The 18,697-nt window shown below is 36.9% G+C and overlaps 1 protein-coding gene across 3 annotated transcripts in view; it reads right to left on the bottom strand.

Moving 5' to 3' along the window:
• The window catches only part of vwa8 (von Willebrand factor A domain containing 8), a 304,338-nt gene that overhangs the window by 172,540 nt on the left and 113,101 nt on the right, over window positions 1-18,697 (bottom strand). For all 3 annotated transcript variants that reach the window (XM_062061646.1, XM_062061645.1, XM_062061644.1), the window contains 4 exons: window positions 17,482-17,579; window positions 15,114-15,220; window positions 14,650-14,721; window positions 6,820-6,896 (listed from right to left, as the gene is read on the bottom strand). In XM_062061646.1, coding sequence (XP_061917630.1) covers window positions 6,820-6,896; window positions 14,650-14,721; window positions 15,114-15,220; window positions 17,482-17,579 — 354 coding nt within the window. The remainder of the gene's footprint in view (window positions 1-6,819; window positions 6,897-14,649; window positions 14,722-15,113; window positions 15,221-17,481; window positions 17,580-18,697) is intronic.

Here is an 18,697-nt window from a genome sequence, read left to right as displayed (position 1 = left end):
ATAGAAAAGTACCAGTCATAGCAAAAGAGAAATTGTGTGATGATGTGAGAACAGGATTTGCACTGGGGAGGGAAAAAAAAAATCAACAAGAGTGAGTCCGCCAGAAGAAAATCTAAGTTTTGGTACGACCCAGAACCCAGACCTAAATGTGATTGAAAACCTACGGGGTGACCCTAAGATGGGGCCATGCAGAAGAGATGCACTCGCAATTGGATGGAGTGTGCCAAAAGTGCCATCCTAATACAGTCTAAATACTGAAAGCAGAGCCAAAATATGACATACATAAGGATATATTTGTACATCCATCCATCCATTTTCTACCGCTTGTCCCTTTCAGGGTCGCGGGGGGTGCTGGAGCCGATCTCAGCTGCATTCGGGCGGAAGGCGGGGCACACCCTGGACAAGTCGCCATTTTATATGGACAAAGCCAAATATGAAAAAAGCCTAAATATGACATATATAATGAATATTTATACATTACATTTTATATGGAAAAAGCCAAATACGAAAAAAGCCTAAATATGACATATATAATTAATATTTATACATTACATTTTATATGAAAAAAGCCAAATATGAAAAAAGCCTAAATATGACATATATAGTGAATATTTATACATTACATTTTATACATTTTGTATGAAAAAAAGTGCATGGTGAAATTTTTTTATACAACATCAAAACTACAGTATTTAAACTGCTGTCTTTCACTCTCATCATAGCAAAGATGGCCGCCAGTAACACTAACAACGTCCAACAGCCCTGCAACTCAAATATGTAAATATTTGTAATATATTATAATATCATATATCTATAAAAAATATATATAAAATACAAAATGTATACATCATTAAAATACAAAACCCAACCGACTTTATTCCCTTTTTTTAAAAATATGGCCGACACGCCCCTCCCTGGTGACCCCGCTCTTCTCGACCCCGGGAGCCGTCCTAGTTTCCTTCCTGGATGGCTGATTTGCTTTTTCTGAGCCACATCTCTGAAGACTTTGAGAGTCACCAAGCTCCCCAAAGCGCACGTACATGCACACGTCTTCCTGCCCCCCCCCCCTCCCGCCTGCCTTGATCTAATATTAGCCGTTACAGTGGGCTAACCGGGTCAGCGCCATAATAAGCTCCCGAAATTGTACTTTCACAAGACTTTGAACTCAACTGCAATGCAAAAAGTGAAATCTAAGTAAGATTAAATATCTCAAATAAGGGTGATATTTGCTTATTTTCTGTCCGATAAGATCATTCTTCTCACTAAGCAGATTTTATGTTAGAGTGTTTTACTTGTTTTAAGTGTTTTGGTCCTAAATGATCTCAGTAAGATATTACAGCTTGTTGCTGAGATTGTATGACCTACATTGAGTAAAACATGCTTGAAACTAGAATATCAACTGTTGCAAAGCTGTGTCATCAACACTCACAAGTAGAAAACTACTTTTTCAAAGTAATCATTTCTTATTTCAAGCATGAAAAAAAAAATCCTGATGCCGAGCGCATATCATTATGTCAAGATAATGGCACTAGCATTTACTTCATTTAAGGTATTTTTGGGTTCTTTGAGGTTAGCTAATTTGACTTGTCTTGGAAAGTCTTGACAAGCCAAATTTTCTTGTTCTATTGGCAGATAATTTTGCTTAGTTCAAATAAAATACCCCTCATTTTTGTATTTTTTATTCTAGTTTTTGAACACTGACTTTTTGCAGTGTGCACGTTGCAAAGCAGCCCCGGCAGATGGCAAATGGCTTGTGGCGTCGTCACGTTCATCCGCCAACATCAGACTGGACCTACTTTTTCTTCGAATATTGTGACTGGCGAGCAGTCTTCTCATTAGCAGCGGCATCGATACGAGTTCTTTCCTTTGAGAGCCACTCAACCGTCGGGGCTGATTTCAGGGAAAACCATACATTGATCTGTGGAGAAGCAAGCCTGGCCTCATTTTCCAGAAGTGCAATTGTGTTACATTAATGCACCAATAAGGACTTGTCAGGAAACTTCCCCCTTTTACTTATGTTGCGCATTTTGCTCTCATAAAGGTCATCGTCACTAGATGATCAATAAAATGAGTTTTGAACCGTAGTAGAGAAAATAAATGCTGATCTCACCAAAGTACTGTACCAATGATGTATGGCAAAGAGGAATTATAACCAAGTTATTGTGATGTGACACTATTTATGGCCCCGTTTACACTGCACACTAAATCTGACTTTTTTGCCCTCAAGTGACACAAATCAGATATTTTGCCATCAGATTCAGGCGCTAGTCTTGAATCCGATTGAAATCTGATCTTTTCCAATGAGACTGCAGTCTAAACGCAATGCGACCTGAAAGTGATTTTTCGTCAGCTTTGTCGCCAGCGGAAATGGACATTTTATCGCAACATCCGGTTTCGGTTTCTATTTAAGATGACCACATTTTCGGTGCATCCCTTGTCAATAGTGTTCAAATAATGGACTATATGTAATACATAGGGGTGTAACGGTACGTGTATTTGTATTGAACCGTTTCGGTACGGGGGTTTCGGTTCGGTTCGGAGGTGTACCGAACGAGTTTCCACACGGACATATTAAGTAGCGTAGCGCACGTTGTGTAAACAATGCACACCGAGGCACAACACATGGCATGCTAGCAGCGACCGGGCTACGACAACATGTAAAAGCCAGAGCTGGAAGACCCTCCTGCCTCGTTAAGATCTCCCGTTTGGGAACACATTGGCTGCGCGATACAACAATGGAGGACGGAGGTTTGCCGACATTGTTCAGCAGCGTTAAGGCATGCTTCTGCCAACACGACAAACATGCTAACCCTTTTTTAATTTATAAATGGTTGATTTATATAGGCTAGTAAGGTAAAGTTTTGTACCTGACAAGTTTCGGCTATCTTGCTTCTGCAAGATATAAATCAACCATTTATAAATACACATTAGTGGCTAAATGAACCTCTTCAACATAACATGCTAACCCATTTGAAGCGTATCCATCCCCAAGTGAACATCGCTTCAACAAAGATAAAGAAGAGCAAACAGCTCCCACCGCATTCAAGCAGCCTCTCCTCGGTGAGTCAGGCAGGGCTAAAGCAATAACAAATGTTTTTATAGCAGCAGATTTAAGACCATATTGTTTTAAAAACTAGATTTTGAGCCACTTCTATGGTGGAAGAACAATGAGCCCATATATCCTCTTACTGCCAAGTTAGCCAGGCTGGGGGGGGGGAAGAAAAATTAATCTGAGGCTGATTTGATTTGAAACTGTTTAATGTTGCACTTTTTATATGTAGAAGACAAGTTTTGTCATTTTATTTAATCTGAGCAACAACTTGAGGCAGTTTAATGTTGATTAACGTGGACCCCGACTTAAACAAGTCGAAAAACTTATTGGGGTGTTACCATTTAGTGGTCAATTGTAGGGAATATGTACTGTACTGTGCAATCTACTAATAAAAGTCTCAATCAATCAATCAAAAAAAGCACTTTATATGTAGAAAGGTTTTGTTAAGAAACCATTCTGAGCCTTATCTTATTTAGTTTTTATTGTATATATGTTGACCACATTAACCCTTGCAATGGACCCTGTGTGTATATATGTATGTTATGCCATTGTTTACAAATTTGGTAAATAAATAACCTAAAAATTTATATTTTGTTGTTTTGAAAATGAACCGAACCGTGACCTTTAAACCGAGGTACGTACCGAACCGAAATTTTTGTGTACCGTTACACCCCTAGTAATACCGGTACATGAATATATATTTTGATTCCGATGAAATAACAATTGTTGAAAGACCGGAAATTTGCTTCCAAATAAATCTCCCATACATCCACACTGATGTCTCTGTCTCCTCGACTTGACAGCCATAAAAAGATTACAACCCTCCCAAATATATTACACTATATACATTCATTCATACATTATATTACTTTCATTTACTTTCAAGTAAAAAAAACACTCAATTATACAGTGTTGCGACTTTTATTTTATTTTGGAGTAGTAGCGACTTCCTCCCAGGTCAACTTCTTTTGTTTTCACTTTATCGCACTGTGCATGCAAAATCACATCTAAAAAAAATCTGATTTGGCACTTTGACGTCAAAAAAACTCAGACTACAGTGGAACCCTCCGTTATCTGTTTACAAATATTTAGATCACGCCAAATATGCTGTGTGCAAACCATGTCTCTGTGTGAAGTGAAGTATAATTATATAGTGCGATTTATATAGTGTAAGCCATTATCTACATCTTTAAGCTACATTTAAACCAGTGTGGGTGGCACTGGGAGCAGGTGGGTAAGGTGTCTTGCCCAAGGACACAACGGCAGTGACTAAGATGGCCGAAGCAGGGATCGAACCCTAAATTTGTACGCATCATTAATTCATTTTGTGGCCCGATGGCAGCGATTTTGTGCTTGCTCATATTGAAGAGATTGCGCTGCAAAAACTGAAATCTAAGTAAGATGAAATATCTCAAATAAGGGTGATATTTGCTTATTTTCTGCCTGATAAGATAATTTCTTCTCACTAAGCAGATTTTATGTTAAGAGTGTTTTACTTGTTTTAAGGGTTTTGGTCCTAAATGATCTCAGTAAGATATTACAGCTTGTTGCTGAGATTTGATGACCTATATTGAGTAAAACATGCTTGAAACTAGAATATCAACTGTTGCAAAGCTGTGTCATCAACACTCACAAGTATAAAACTACTTTTTTAAAAGTAATAATTTCTTATTTCATTAATGAAAAAAAAAACAAATCATGACTTTGACACAATTGTGTCTCATAATTAAAACAGATGACAGCCAAATGGACTTTGCTGTTTTATTTTCAATGAAACAATAGAAAACACGTACTCATATAGTAGTACAGTTGGCACAGTACAGTAAACTGACAGTTAATATTTAAACATTTAACATGTGATATTTCAAACAATTTTGAACAGAAATAGTTCATGCACATTCAGATGAATTCTTCAAAATTGCAATAAAAAAAATTTGGCCGGGGGCCGGGCTGTATATATGCGCACTAATTGACTGAAAGAGCACGCACTTGGCGCGAAGATGTCATGTTATCGATGAAAAAATGCATTTTTAGACCATATGATTTGCCTGAGCGCCTATGATACCCTGAGAGTAAGAAACGGTTGCCTTGTTGCCTTTCCATTAGGAACAATAAATTAGTTTTTAGTGTAAGTTTGCTGGTTTCAAAAAAATGTAATGCAGAGCGCATATCATTATGTCAAGATAATGGCACTAGAGCAGGGGTCACCAACGCGGTACCCGCGGGCACCAGGTAGCCCGTAAGGACCAGATGAGTAGCCCGCTGGTCTGTTCTAAAAATAGCTCAAATAGCAGCACTTACCAGTGAGCTGCCTCTATTTTTTAAATTGTATTTATTTACTAGCAAGCTGGTCTCGCTTTGCCCGACATTTTTAATTCTAAGAGAGACAAAACTCAAATAGAATTTGAAAATCCAAGAAAATATTTTAAAGACTTGGTCTTCACTTGTTTAAATAAATTCATGATTTTTTTTTACTTTGCTTCTTATAACTTTCAGAAAGACAATTTTAGAGTAAAAATACAACCTTAAAAATGATTTTAGGATTTTTAAACACATATACCTTTTTACCTTTTAAATTCCTTCCTCTTCTTTCCTGACAATTTAAATCAATGTTCAAGTACATTTATTTTTTTTATTGTAAAGAATAATAAATACATTTTAATTTAATTCTTCATTTTAGCTTCTGTTTTTTCGACAAAGAATATTTGTGAAATATTTCTTCAAACTTACTATGATTAAAATTCAAAGAAATTATTCTGGCAAATCTAGAAAATCTGTAGAATCCAATTGAAATCTTATTTCAAAGTCTTTTGAATTTCTTTTAACATTTTTGTTCTGGAAAATCTAGAAGAAATAATGATTTGTCTTTGTTAGAAATATAGCTTGGTCCAATTTGTTATATATTCTAACAAAGTGTAAATTGGATTTTAACTTATTTAAAATATGTCATCAAAATTCTAAAATTAATCTTAATCAGGAAAAATGACTAATGATGTTCCATAAATTCTTTTTAATATTTTTTTCAAAAAGATTCGAATTACCTAGTTTTTCTCTTCTTTTTTTCGGTTGAATTTTGAATTTTAAAGAGTCGAAATTGAAGATAATCTGTTTAAAAATTTAATTGTCATTTTTTTCGTGTTTTATCCTCTTTTAAACCGTTCAATTAAGTGTATATATCATTAATTATTAATAATAACATAGAGTTAAAGGTAAATTGAGCAAATTGGCTATTTCTGGCAATTTATTTAAGTGTGTATCAAACTGGTAGCCCTTCGCATTAATCAGTACCCAAGAAGTAGCTCTTGGTTTCAAAAAGGTTGTTGACCCCTGCACTACAGGGTCTCTTTTTTTTTTTTCTACCAAGAAAAGTGCACTTGTTATTAGTGAGAATATACTTATTTTAAGGTATTTTCGGGTTCATTGAAGTTAGCCAATTTGACTTGTTTTGGAAAGTCTTGACAAGCCAAATTTTCTTGTTCTATTGGCAGATAATTTTGCTTAGTTCAAATAAAATACCCCTAATTTTTGTATTTTTTTTTCTTGATTTTGAACACTGACTTTTTGCAGTGTAGCACCTTATATCGTGTTCAAAGTGTACAAACCTTAACTAAAATGGCGACTTTTGTCGAGGCTGGGACCAATTATTCATATTTACATTGTTTCTTATGGATAAATCTGCTTCACTATACAAACATTTCGATTTACGAACCATGTTTTAAAAACCCATTAGGTTCTTAGAACAAGGTTCAACTCTAGTTTCCACTCACCTGTGCAATTGTAGGTACTCCCTGGGTCGGTTCAGAAGGTGCAGGAATCGGTCCACTATTTTATTCTTACCTACGCCCTGTGGAGGAACATCACAGCCAAATGAAATGCATTTGTTTTGCCAAAGTGGGCTGTTAAAATCAAACATTCCTTTGAAAATGGTGGACGAAGAAGAAGGTGGGTAATGTCCAAACAACACACAAACACAACATTGTGGGACGACCACCATCTGTCGTCAGTTCTATGACTATTCTACTGGGAGAGTGTTTACACGCCTCGGTAGGTAGATGCTGCAGTTTGGAGTAGCGATAGAGTTTAAAGGCGGTGTACAAATTGAAGTTACTACACGATATTCCCGAGGGGTTTGTTAGTGGGCATTAACGAACAAATAATTGGGGTGCTGCGTCTATTAAAGGGATATGGTGAGTCCATCTGATCTGCGTGAAGCCAGAAATGCTAAGTTTTGATGATAAAACTTTCTGACAGGGGGGCTCCTCTCCGCTCTGGGACTCCCAGCGGCTTCCAACTCTGCAAAGTGCTCTGACAGGCGCTAATGTCTCAGCTGCGAACGTCCATTAGCAAGAAGATTCGCCCTACTAGCTGCAATAACACAGACTGAGACAGAGATATTTTGTCTGCCGTGTCCAGTTTTTCACCAAACGCTGCCCAGTTGGGAGTAAACTGACGGGACAGACGCCCCAGAGGATGTGCTCTATGCCCAGTCTTTAAAGTGTTTTCCAGTCAAAACCAAGCTCTGGCCTATAGAGACAGTTTCAATAAAACTATGCCAAAACAACTACAAAAGTGATTATAAATATTACAATATCTAATAACCCGGGGGTGTCCAAACTTTTTCCACTGAGGGCCGCACACTGTAAAAATAAAAGCATGCAATACAATATTGATTGTAAACCTTAGGGCTTCCCTCAATTTTGGTGAATGTTAAAGGTGTCTCAGTCATTAAAGTGTTACAACAAAGTCATACATTAATATTTTCTTCACTTTCAATGCTTCAACGTCTACCGTATTTTTCGGAGTATAAGTCGCTCCGGAGTATAAGTTGCACTGGCCGAAAATGCATAATAAAGAAGGAAAAAAACATGTATAAGTCGCATTTTTTGGGGAAATGTATTTGATAAAAGCCAACAGCAAGAATAGACATTTGAAAGGCAATTTAAAATAATAAAGAATAGTGAACAACAGGCTGAATAAGTGTACGTTATATGAGGCATAAATAACCAACTGAGAAGGTGCCTGGTATGTTAACGTAACATATTATGGTAAGAGTCATTCAAATAACTATAACATATAGAACATGCTATACGTTTACCAAACAATCTGTCACTCCTAATCGCTAAATCCCATGAAATCTTATACGTCTAGTCTCTTACGTCAATGAGCTGAAAAATTTTATTTGATATTTTACGCTAATGTGTTAATAATTTCACACATAAGTCGCTCCTGAGTATAAGTCGCACCCCCGGCCAAACTATGAAAAAAACTCAGACTTATAGTCCGAAAAACACGGTATATATCAGCTTCAGATCTATCCGTTGATATGCATTTAAAAAAAATGTTTTATGCACCTTTTGGCATAGAAAATCCTGTTTTTTTATGGCAAAAACACAAAACATGCATTTTTCCCCCCAAAAAATGTTAAAAGTGGAATATTTTATGTTTATTAAGTGGAGCCCTACATAGATAAATAATTCATAACAACATTGCTTTTAGTTTATTATTACTTTTTGAGAAAAACCTGACTAAAGATCTCAAGTGTCCAAAACGGCCCCACTCATAAGAGTGTTAAATATAAGTTATATATCAATATATATTTTTTTTTACTTTCAACGCCTAAATATCTAGATCAACCTAAGATTCATCTATCGATTATACATTTTTATGATTTTTTTTATTTTGGTGTTTTATTTTTTTCTGCCATTTCTGTCAAATAAAACCATGTTTTAGTTATATGCAAACACACAAAATATAGACTTAGACTTCCTTTTTATTGTCATTCAAATTTGAACTTTACAGTACAGATAAGAACGACATTTTGTTGCATTAGCTCAAAAAAGCAATAAGGTGCAGATATAAATAAATAGATTACTGTACAGATAAATATATTGCACTTTTGCATATGCGTCCAGGTTTATGGATGTATATTATATTGTCTTTATATTCCAGCGAGTTCATCCATTTTTGGGGGGAGTTGAGGGGATAATTAGGATGCGTTCAAGAGTCTTACGGCCTGAGGGAAGAAGCTGTTACAGAACCTGGAGGTTCTGCTACGGAGGCTGTGGAACCTCTTTCTAGAGTCAAATATGCAATATTTTCCTCATAAAAGTGGAATATTTGATGTGAAGTAATTGAAGCCCTGAATAGGTCAATGATTCATGCCAAATTGGTTTTGATTTAATATTGTTACCCAAATCAAAGCGCAAGCTCAGAGGGGACAGAGCCTTCTCTGTTGCGGGTCCCAAACTCTGGAACGATCTCCCTCTCCATGTGAGACAGGCCCCTTCTTTGGCTATTTTTAAAACCCATTGTTATTCACTGGCTTTTAAAGGCCTACTGAAAGCCACTACTACCGACCACGCAGTCTGATAGTTTATATATCAATGATGAAATCTTAACATTGCAACACATGCCAATACGGCCGGGTTAACTAATAAAGTGCAATTTTAAATTTCCCGCGAAACTTCAGGTTGAAAACGTCTATGTATGATGACGTTTGCGCATGACGTCGATGGTTGAAATGGAAGTATTCGGACACATTGTATCCCAATACAAAAAGCTCGGTTTTCATCGCAAAATTCCACAGTATTCTGGACATCTGTGTTGGTGAATCTTTAGCAATTTGTTTAATGAACAATGGAGACTGCAAAGAAGAAAGCTGTAGGTGGGATCGGTGTATTAGCGGCTGGCTGCAGCAACACAACCAGGAGGACTTTGACTTGGATAGCAGACGCGCTATCCGACGCTAGCCGCCGACCGCATCGATGATCGGGTGAAGTCCTTCGTCGCGCCGTCGATCGCTGGAACGCAGGTGAGCACGGGTGTTGATGAGCAGATGAGGGCTGGCGTAGGTGGAGCGCTAATGTTTTTATCATAGCTCTGACGAGGTCCCGTAGCTAAGTTAGCTTCAATGGCGTCGTTAGCAACAGCATTGCTAGGCTTCGACAGGCGGCACAGCATTAACCGTATAGTTACAAGTCCAGGGTTTGGTTCAGTGTCTCCTGATAGTAGTATTGTTGATCTTCTGTCTATCCTTCCAGTCAGGGGCTTATTTCTTTTGTTTCTATCTGCATTTAAGCACGATGCTATCACGTTAGCTCCGTAGCTAAAGTGCTTCACCGATGTATTGTCGTGGAGATAAAAGTCACTGTGAATGTCCATTTCGCGTTCTCGACTCTCATTTTCAAGAGGATATAGTATCCGAGTTGGTTTAAAATACAAATCCGTGATCCACAATAAAAAAAAGGAGAGAGTGTGGAATCCAATGAGCCCTTTTACCTAAGTTACGGTCAGAGCGAAAAAGATACGTCCTGCACTGCACTCTAGTCCTTCACTCTGACGTTCCTCATCCACGAATCTTTCATCCTCGCTCAAATTAATGGGGTAATCGTCGCTTTCTCGGTCCGAATCGCTCTCGCTGCTGGTGTAAACAATGGGGAAATGTGAGGAGCCTTCCAACCTGCGACGTCACGCTACTTCCGGTACAGGCAAGGCTTTTTTTATCAGCGACCAAAAGTTGCGAACTTTATCGTCGATGTTCTCTACTAAATCATTTCAGCAAAAATATGGCAATATCGCGAAATGATCAAGTATGACACATAGAATGGATCTGCTATCCCCGTTTAAATAAAAAAAATTCATTTCAGTAGGCCTTTAACCCAGCATGAGACTTTTAACTTTTTAAACTGTTTTTAACTGCTTTATATCTAACAAATTGATTTTAGGGTAATTTGTATTTGCTTTTTCAATGTGTATTTTACTTCTGTTTTAAATGTTATTTTTTAGTCTGTCCTTTGCCTGTATTTCTTTGCGGTGTACAGCCCTTTGTTCTTCAACTGTGGCTGTTTTTAAAGGGCTTTATAAATAAAGTTGGTATGGTATGGTATTATTTCAACATTTTCTCGTAATTTTTCACGTTTTCTCTTTTATTCCACTTAGGTTTTTTTAGTAACAGTATTTATAGAATGTGCCGCTGGCTGTAAAAAAATTGATTCGGACACCCCTAAAACAAGCCTTTAACACAGGCGGTTGGTAAGTAAATGGAGTGAGGTTCGAGAGGTTGGCAAAGTAAGCACTTTCATTTGTTTGGGACTTCTGGACTTAACGGTACTGTCTCAGTAAGAATCGGGAAGCTTAAAAATTAATTTATTTTGGTACATCTGAGGAGGTGTAGCTCGGAATCTCAAGAGTTTCCGTTACGTGTAAACAAATATAGAGTAAAATTTAGTTTGGGATAATTTACCTTTTTTTTTTTTTAAAACCCTACAAGGTGATACACAAAGCAATATGAGACCTAAATGGAGTGATGTTACAGAGGTTGGGAAAGTTAGCAAACCAAATTTGGACATGGAGATCTAGAATTTTAAACGTATAGTCTTAACAATAATCAGAAAGCCGGTGTTACTTTATTTTGGTGCAATTGTGCAAGAATAGGTTTGGCTTGGAACTTCAGGCGTTTTGTGTATTCATGAATAAACATTGGTATGTAAGTTACATTTAATGTCGCCACAATTTTAAAATAAAAAATTATAAATACGACCAGACTTTTACAATATCATATGAGCGTATAAGTAAGTGAATGGAGTGAAGAAGTTAGCACATCTACTTTCGTAACTTCGGACAGAGTGTTTTTGGTTTCTGGACTGGAATAGGAATCAAAGGGCTGGAGTTGCGTTATTTTAATACATTTGAATAGTTCTAACTCGCAACTTCATGCGTACCTGCATTCGTGATCAAACTTGAGTACAAAAGTAACGTTTGGTGTGTGACAATGTCAATCCAAACAATTAGAAAGATGACCCGAATACTGTAATAATAACATAAGCCTACAACACAGATTAACAGTGAGTAAATGGAGCAAGGTTCCAAAGGAAGCTAAGTTAGCAGATCTACTTTTTTAACTAGGCAGCAAATATTTTCAGCTTCTGGACTTCAATAAGAATCAGGGAACTGTGGCTGCTTAATTTTGGTACAAAAATAGTAGGCACATGCAGAAGGTACATTTGCAGAGGTTTAGGCCGAAACTTTTGGTTGAAAAATGTGGACTGTGAAAACTTTCCAGCAAGAGGTGAAAACCAGGAATTGTGGGAATTCCTGAAGTTTTTTTTTGAACTTGGAAAAAAATGGTAGTTTGATTGTCCAAGGTGAGTGGAGTGTGTGGATGGCGGAACAGTTCGAAAAATGTCTCGGAACTTCAGGCGTGGTGAGTAAACATAAAGGGACAGAGTACTACAAGATTAAAACACTGTACAACGATGCCATAAACATCAGTGTTTCCCACACATTCATTTATTTGTGGCGGCCCGCCACGAAAGAATTAAGGCCGCCACAAAAAAAAAAAGTTTTTATTTATTTATTTTATTTTATTTTAATTTTTTTTGTGTGTGTCCTGTTAAGCTTCTCAGGCAAATCATATAGTTGATGTAGATGCCCATATCGGCTGTTCAGATTTACTTTACAAAAGAGAAGTGTAGGATCAAGATTTTTGGAGCTCTTTGTTCAGTGGATCAGATGTTTGATGAAGCTCTGTGTCTATCTACCACCACTACTGTTTTCTGTTTATTTGTTACTCACTGTGGCAGGTAGGGATGATGTTTGATAAGGAATTATCGAGTTCGAGCCTATTATCGAATCTTCTTATCGAACCGATTCCTTATCGATTCTCTTATCGAGTCCAGATAGGTTGTTGTATATGGAAAAAAACACACAATATTTGGTTTAACAAAAGCTCACTTTTATTATATAATAAAAAAATAAAATCTAATAAATAAATAAATATTGACTGTTACCCACCTAAAAAATAAAATAAAATAAATAAATATTGACTGTTGTTACCCAAAGTATATTAAGTGGGATTTTTCAGAGAAACATTCAATCAATCAATCAATGTTTATTTATATAGCCCTAAATCACAAGTGTCTCAAAGGGCTGTACAAGCCACAACGACATCCTCGGTACAGAGCCCACATACGGGCAAGGAAAAACTCACCCCAGTGGGACGTCGGTGAATGACTATGAGAAACCTTGGAGAGGACCGCATATGTGGGTAACCCCCCCCCTCTAGGGGAGACCGAAAGCAACGGATGTCGAGTGGGTCTGACATAACATTGTGAAAGTCCAGTCCACAGTAACACAAAAACAACCTGTCTCTGTGATCACTATAGGTGTATAAATAATAATATAGTGTTAAATAAAATCAGTCCCTTGGGCACAAAACTGAAAATAATACAGCTCTCCAAAAAGTGCACTTCTGCTGCTATTTGACATAACTGTTTGTTATGATGCTTTGACATTTTTGCACTTTATTTCTTTATTGAAAGAACATTCTATGAAGAGAAAAGTTCTTTGCAAATGTGGTTACAATGCTAAAAAATGAAAAGTTAAAGCTAAAAAAAGAAATACACTTTATTGAGTTAACATTATTTCTTTATGGGGGAAAAATGTTATGAGCTAGAGAATATAACAACTACACTACCCAGCATGCAGCGGGAGTTACGAGCATGCGCGGTAGCCCCGAAAAGTGTTGCATGTTGCCACGCTGTGAAAGTAAACGTCAAGAACTCAGCCAACACGCCTCGTCTGCATTATTTATAATTAGACAGACAACACATCTACAGTGTGATTTTGTTTTGTTTACAAGGAAAGAAAAACAAAAGTTAAAAAAGGGAGATATGTTGTATATATATGTATGTGCTGCGGTTGTTTTAAGAACGTTGCGACAGCTGCCGTAAAGGAGGTGCGTTGCTAGCCTGGTTGCTATGTTTCCGGTTGGTCGTAAAAGTGTTCGTCATGTGTTTTACCCTGCTCAAATCTCTCAGTAAAGTTATTCGATGGATTATAGCTTTTGTTTTGAACTTTATTACACCTTGGAGCACTTTTATCCCGTCCATTGTTTTCCTGCTTTCGCTATCTGCGCCTAATGACTGAGCTACGTGACGTCATTTATTGTGATGTCCCACGGGGCATTTCTGGTCGGGACGGGATTCGAATAAAGAATCAACTCTTTCCCTTTACTATAGTGGTCTCGATAACGGGTACCGGTTCTCAAAAAGGGATTCGAGTCCGAGGACTCGGTTCTTTTCTTATCAAACAACGAGGAAAACCGGTTTCGAGTATCATCCCTAGTGGCAGGACACCTCTGCCTCTGTTTCACTTTATGTTGCTGGTAAATAATATGGTTGTAGTAGTAAGCTAAAGTTAAATTATTTAGTATGCACTAATTAAAGGGGCAGAGCTTTAAGAGACATTTTAGCTTTTATATTTTTATAAGATATATTTTTTGTAAGAACCACAATTAATAAATATATTTCAGTGAATAACTTATTGTTCAAATCTGTATATAAATATGTACATAAAGTGTTGTAATTATATTGTAAAATGGATGGATGGATGGACGTTTAAAACAAAACTGTTATTATTAATTAGTAAGTATACATTTTTTGAGCCTTTTTAGAGAAAATCATATCATTGTAGTAAATTATGCATGATGTCATGGTGACCACGCCCATAGCCACGCCCCCACTGCCACAGGTATCTTGGCAGTTTATGGGAAACACTGAACATTTTAATAAGAACAATTCTTAAGATAGGTTGGTTACCTGGTTGCCCACCAGGAGAAGGTGCTCCCCGAGTAGAAAGTCCTTCAACATGTCCTCCATCACCATCATGTGCTGCAAAGACACACATCAGAGAAGCTGCTGTTTGCGGGCATTTATAACTAAACTGCATCCAAACCATGTCCCACACAGAAGAAGAAAACACAACAAGTGTCATTCATGCTCATTTTTAGAACAGGGCTTTCAAAAAAAAGAGGTCACTGAAAAGTAGGGCATCCTCTTGGCCCTCACACTGCGTCAACCACACCCACTCTGCACTTTCATTCTCCAACACAAAGAAAATAAAAGAGCGTTTAAGGGTTGAATGTGGGTCACCGGAACCATCAATACATCCTCCGTGGAAGTAACACACCGGGAGTAAAGACATCAGTGCTTCGGTCGCCTTAGGTGTTCTTCAAAGAGATTGCAATCATTCGGTCAAAAAGGAACTATTTTCAGTCAATTACCTGGGGATTATCGTAGAACAGCACATCGGGAACCTTCATTTTCTCATCGGGCTTGTAGACGGGAGCGGACACATTGCCGATTGTGAGCATTCCATCCTTGACCACACCTAAAGAAACGCAGGCGGTCACTTCTTTTTTTTTTTTTACGTGAACAGTAGTTCACTTATTTTAAAACTTGTATGCCAGTTAGGAATGTTGAAACGTTGCTTTAAAATAGTGTAAAGTAGAGATGTCGATAAATGCTTTAAAATGTAATATCGGAAATTATCGGTATCGGTTTCAAAATGATCTGTATCGGTTTCAAAGAGTAATATTTATAACTTTTTAAAACGCCGCTGTGTACACGGACGTAGGGAGAAGTACAGAGCGCCAATAAACCTTGAAGGCACTGCCTTTGCGTGCCGGCCCAGTCACATAATATCTACGGCTTTTCACACACACAAGTGAATGCAACGCATACTTGGTCAACAGCCATACAGGTCACACTGAGGGTGACCGTATAAACAACTTTAACACTGTTACAAATATGCGCCACACCAGGGGTCACCAACGCGGTGCCCGCGGGCACCAGGTAGCCCGTAAGGACCAGATGAGTAGCCCGCCGGCCTGTTCTAAAAATAGCTCAAAGAGCAGCACTTACCAGTGAGCTGCCTCTATTTTTTAAATTGTATTTATTTACTAGCAAGCTGGTCTCGCTTTGCCCGACATTTTTAATTCTAAGAGAGACAAAACTCAAATAGAATTTGAAAATCCAAGAAAATATTTTAAAGACTTGGTCTTCACTTGTTTAAATAAATTCATTATTTTTTTTACTTTGCTTCTCATAACTTTCAGAAAGACAATTTTAGAGAAAAAATACAACCTTAAAAATGATTTTAGGATTTTTAAACACATATACCTTTTTACCTTTTAAATTCCTTCCTCTTCTTTCCTGACAATTTAAATCAATGTTCAAGTAAATTTATTTTTTTTATTGTAAAGAATAACAAATACATTTTAATTTAATTCTTCATTTTAGCTTCTGTTTTTTCGACGAAGAATATTTGTGAAATATTTCTTCAAACTTATTATGATTAAAATTCAAAAAAATTATTTTGGCAAATCTAGAAAATCTGTAGAATCAAATTTAAATCTTATTTCAAGGTGTTTTTAATTTCTTTTAAAATTTTTGTTCTGGAAAATCTAGAAGAAATAATGATTTGTCTTTGTTAGAAATATAGCTTGGTCCAATTTGTTATATATTCTAACAAAGTGCAGATTGGATTTTAACCTATTTAAAACATGTCATCAAAATTCTAAAATTAATCTTAATCAGGAAAAATTACTAATGATGTTCCACAAATTCTTTTTTTAAGTTTTTCTCTTCTTTTTTTCGGTTGAATTTTGAATTTTAAAGAGTCGAAATTGAAGATAAACTATGTTTCAAAATGAAATTGTCATTTTTTTCGTGTTTTCTTCTCTTTTAAACCGTTCAATTAAGTGTAAATATCATTAATTATTAATAATAACATAGAGTTAAAGGTAAATTGAGCAAATTGGCTATTTCTGGCAATTTATTTAAGTGTGTATCAAACTGGTAGCCCTTCGCATTAATCAGTACCCAAGAAGTAGCTCTTGGTTTCAAAAAGGTTGGTGACCCTTGCGCCACACTGTGAAGCCACACCAAACAAGAATGATAAACACATTTCGGGAGAACATCTGCACCGTAACACAACATAAACACAACAGAACAAATACTCAGAACCCCTTGCAGCACTAACTCTTCCGGGATGCTACAAAATACCCCCCCCCCAAACCACCTCAACCTCCTCATGCTCAGGGAGAGCATGTCCCAAATTCCAAGCTGCTGTTTTGAGGCATGTTAAAAAAAATAATGCACTTTGTGACTTCATTAATAAACATGGCAGTGCCATGTTGGCATTTTTTTCCATAACTTGAGTAGATTTATTTTGGAAAACCTTGTAAACATTGTTTAATGCATCCAGCGGGGCATCACAACAAAATTAGGCATAATAATGTGTTAATTCCACCACTGTATATATCGGTATCGGTTGAAATCGGAATCTGTAATTAAGAGTTGGACAATATCGGAATAACGGCAAAAAAGCCATTATCGGACATCTCTAGTGTAAAGTGTTTATGATGGCCAGTTTGACTTTGGATCAGCTCATTTCTGTCCCATAGAACCCATTTCTGTCCCATAGAACCCATATCCCTTTGTCCCCCTAAGAAATACTCAGGGGGACAAAGAGATATGGGTAAAAAGAGGTTAATCAAGTTTTCATGCTGGATTTTAGATGAAACTCCACTTTTTTTTTTTTATTCTAAAAATGATGAAGGCTTGTGTATTTGAGCAACCGTGACATACATGTGAAGTCACGTGCGAGTTCAGCATCCAGAGTCTCTTGGATGGAGCAGTTGGAGAGGCTTTTCTGCAAAGAGGCACGGGCCAGGCTGGGAAGGAACCTTGAAAAAAAAAACAAACAAACAACGAAACGTTGAAAATGTAGTCATTGACCAATTATTGCTGCCGATATTTGGTATTCTGCATATATATCGGTTTTGGCCTTTTTTATTTATAGATATCGGCTTTTTTTATATTGATAATTAGGGATGTCCGATTATATCGGCCTGCCGATATTATCGGCCGATAAATGCGTTAAAATGTAATATCGGAAATTATCGGTATCGGTTTTTTTATTATCTGTATCGTTTTTTTGTTTTTTGTTTTTTTATTAAATCAACATAAAAAACACAAGATACACTTACAATTAGTGCACCAACCCAAAAAACCTCCCTCCCCCCATTTCTTTCTGTTATCAATATTCTGGTTCCTACATTATATATCAATATATATCAATACAGTCTGCAAGGGATACAGTCCGTAAGCACACATGATTGTGCGTGCTGCTGGTCCACTAATAGTACTAACCTTTAACAGTTAATTTTACTCATTTTCATTAATTACTAGTTTCTATGTAACTGTTTTTATATTGTTGTACTTTCTTTTGTATTCAAGAAAATGTTTTTAATTTAGTTATCTTATCTTATTATTATTTTTAAAAAGTACCTTATCTTCACCATACATGGTTGTCCAAATTAGGCATAATAATGTGTTAATTCCACGACTGCATATATCGGTTGATATCGGTATCGGTTGATATCGGTATCGGTAATTAAAGAGTTGGACATTATCGGAATATCGGATATCGGCAAAAGGCCATTATCGGACATCCCTATTGATAATGAATAATAATTACCTCTATTATCACCATTACTATCATTTTTAAATGTAACGAACAAGCGTTTGCCTATTTTTAATCCGACACGCCCATTTAAAACTGTCTCCAGCATTGTCCCGCCCACGGCTCCATCTGATTGGTTACACAAACCACGCCACCGGGTAAAAGGCAGAGCCAATCAGAAGCTAAGGTCTTTTGCCGGCCCTGAAACACGCGATGGAGAGAAAGTGGAGAAAAGTGTACCCGTCAAAGGTACGTAAACACAGAAAACTCCACGGAAATTGTAATAAACATTCCAGTCCTCTGAATGTGACAACTACTAGTAACGCTACTATGAGCAAA

This window comes from Entelurus aequoreus, linkage group LG10 (assembly GCF_033978785.1).
Source record: "Entelurus aequoreus isolate RoL-2023_Sb linkage group LG10, RoL_Eaeq_v1.1, whole genome shotgun sequence".
NCBI classification, from domain to species: Eukaryota; Metazoa; Chordata; class Actinopteri; order Syngnathiformes; family Syngnathidae; genus Entelurus; species Entelurus aequoreus.
The sequence above is the reverse complement of the archived record's forward strand: the minus strand, read 5'-3'. Positions and strand labels throughout refer to the sequence as shown.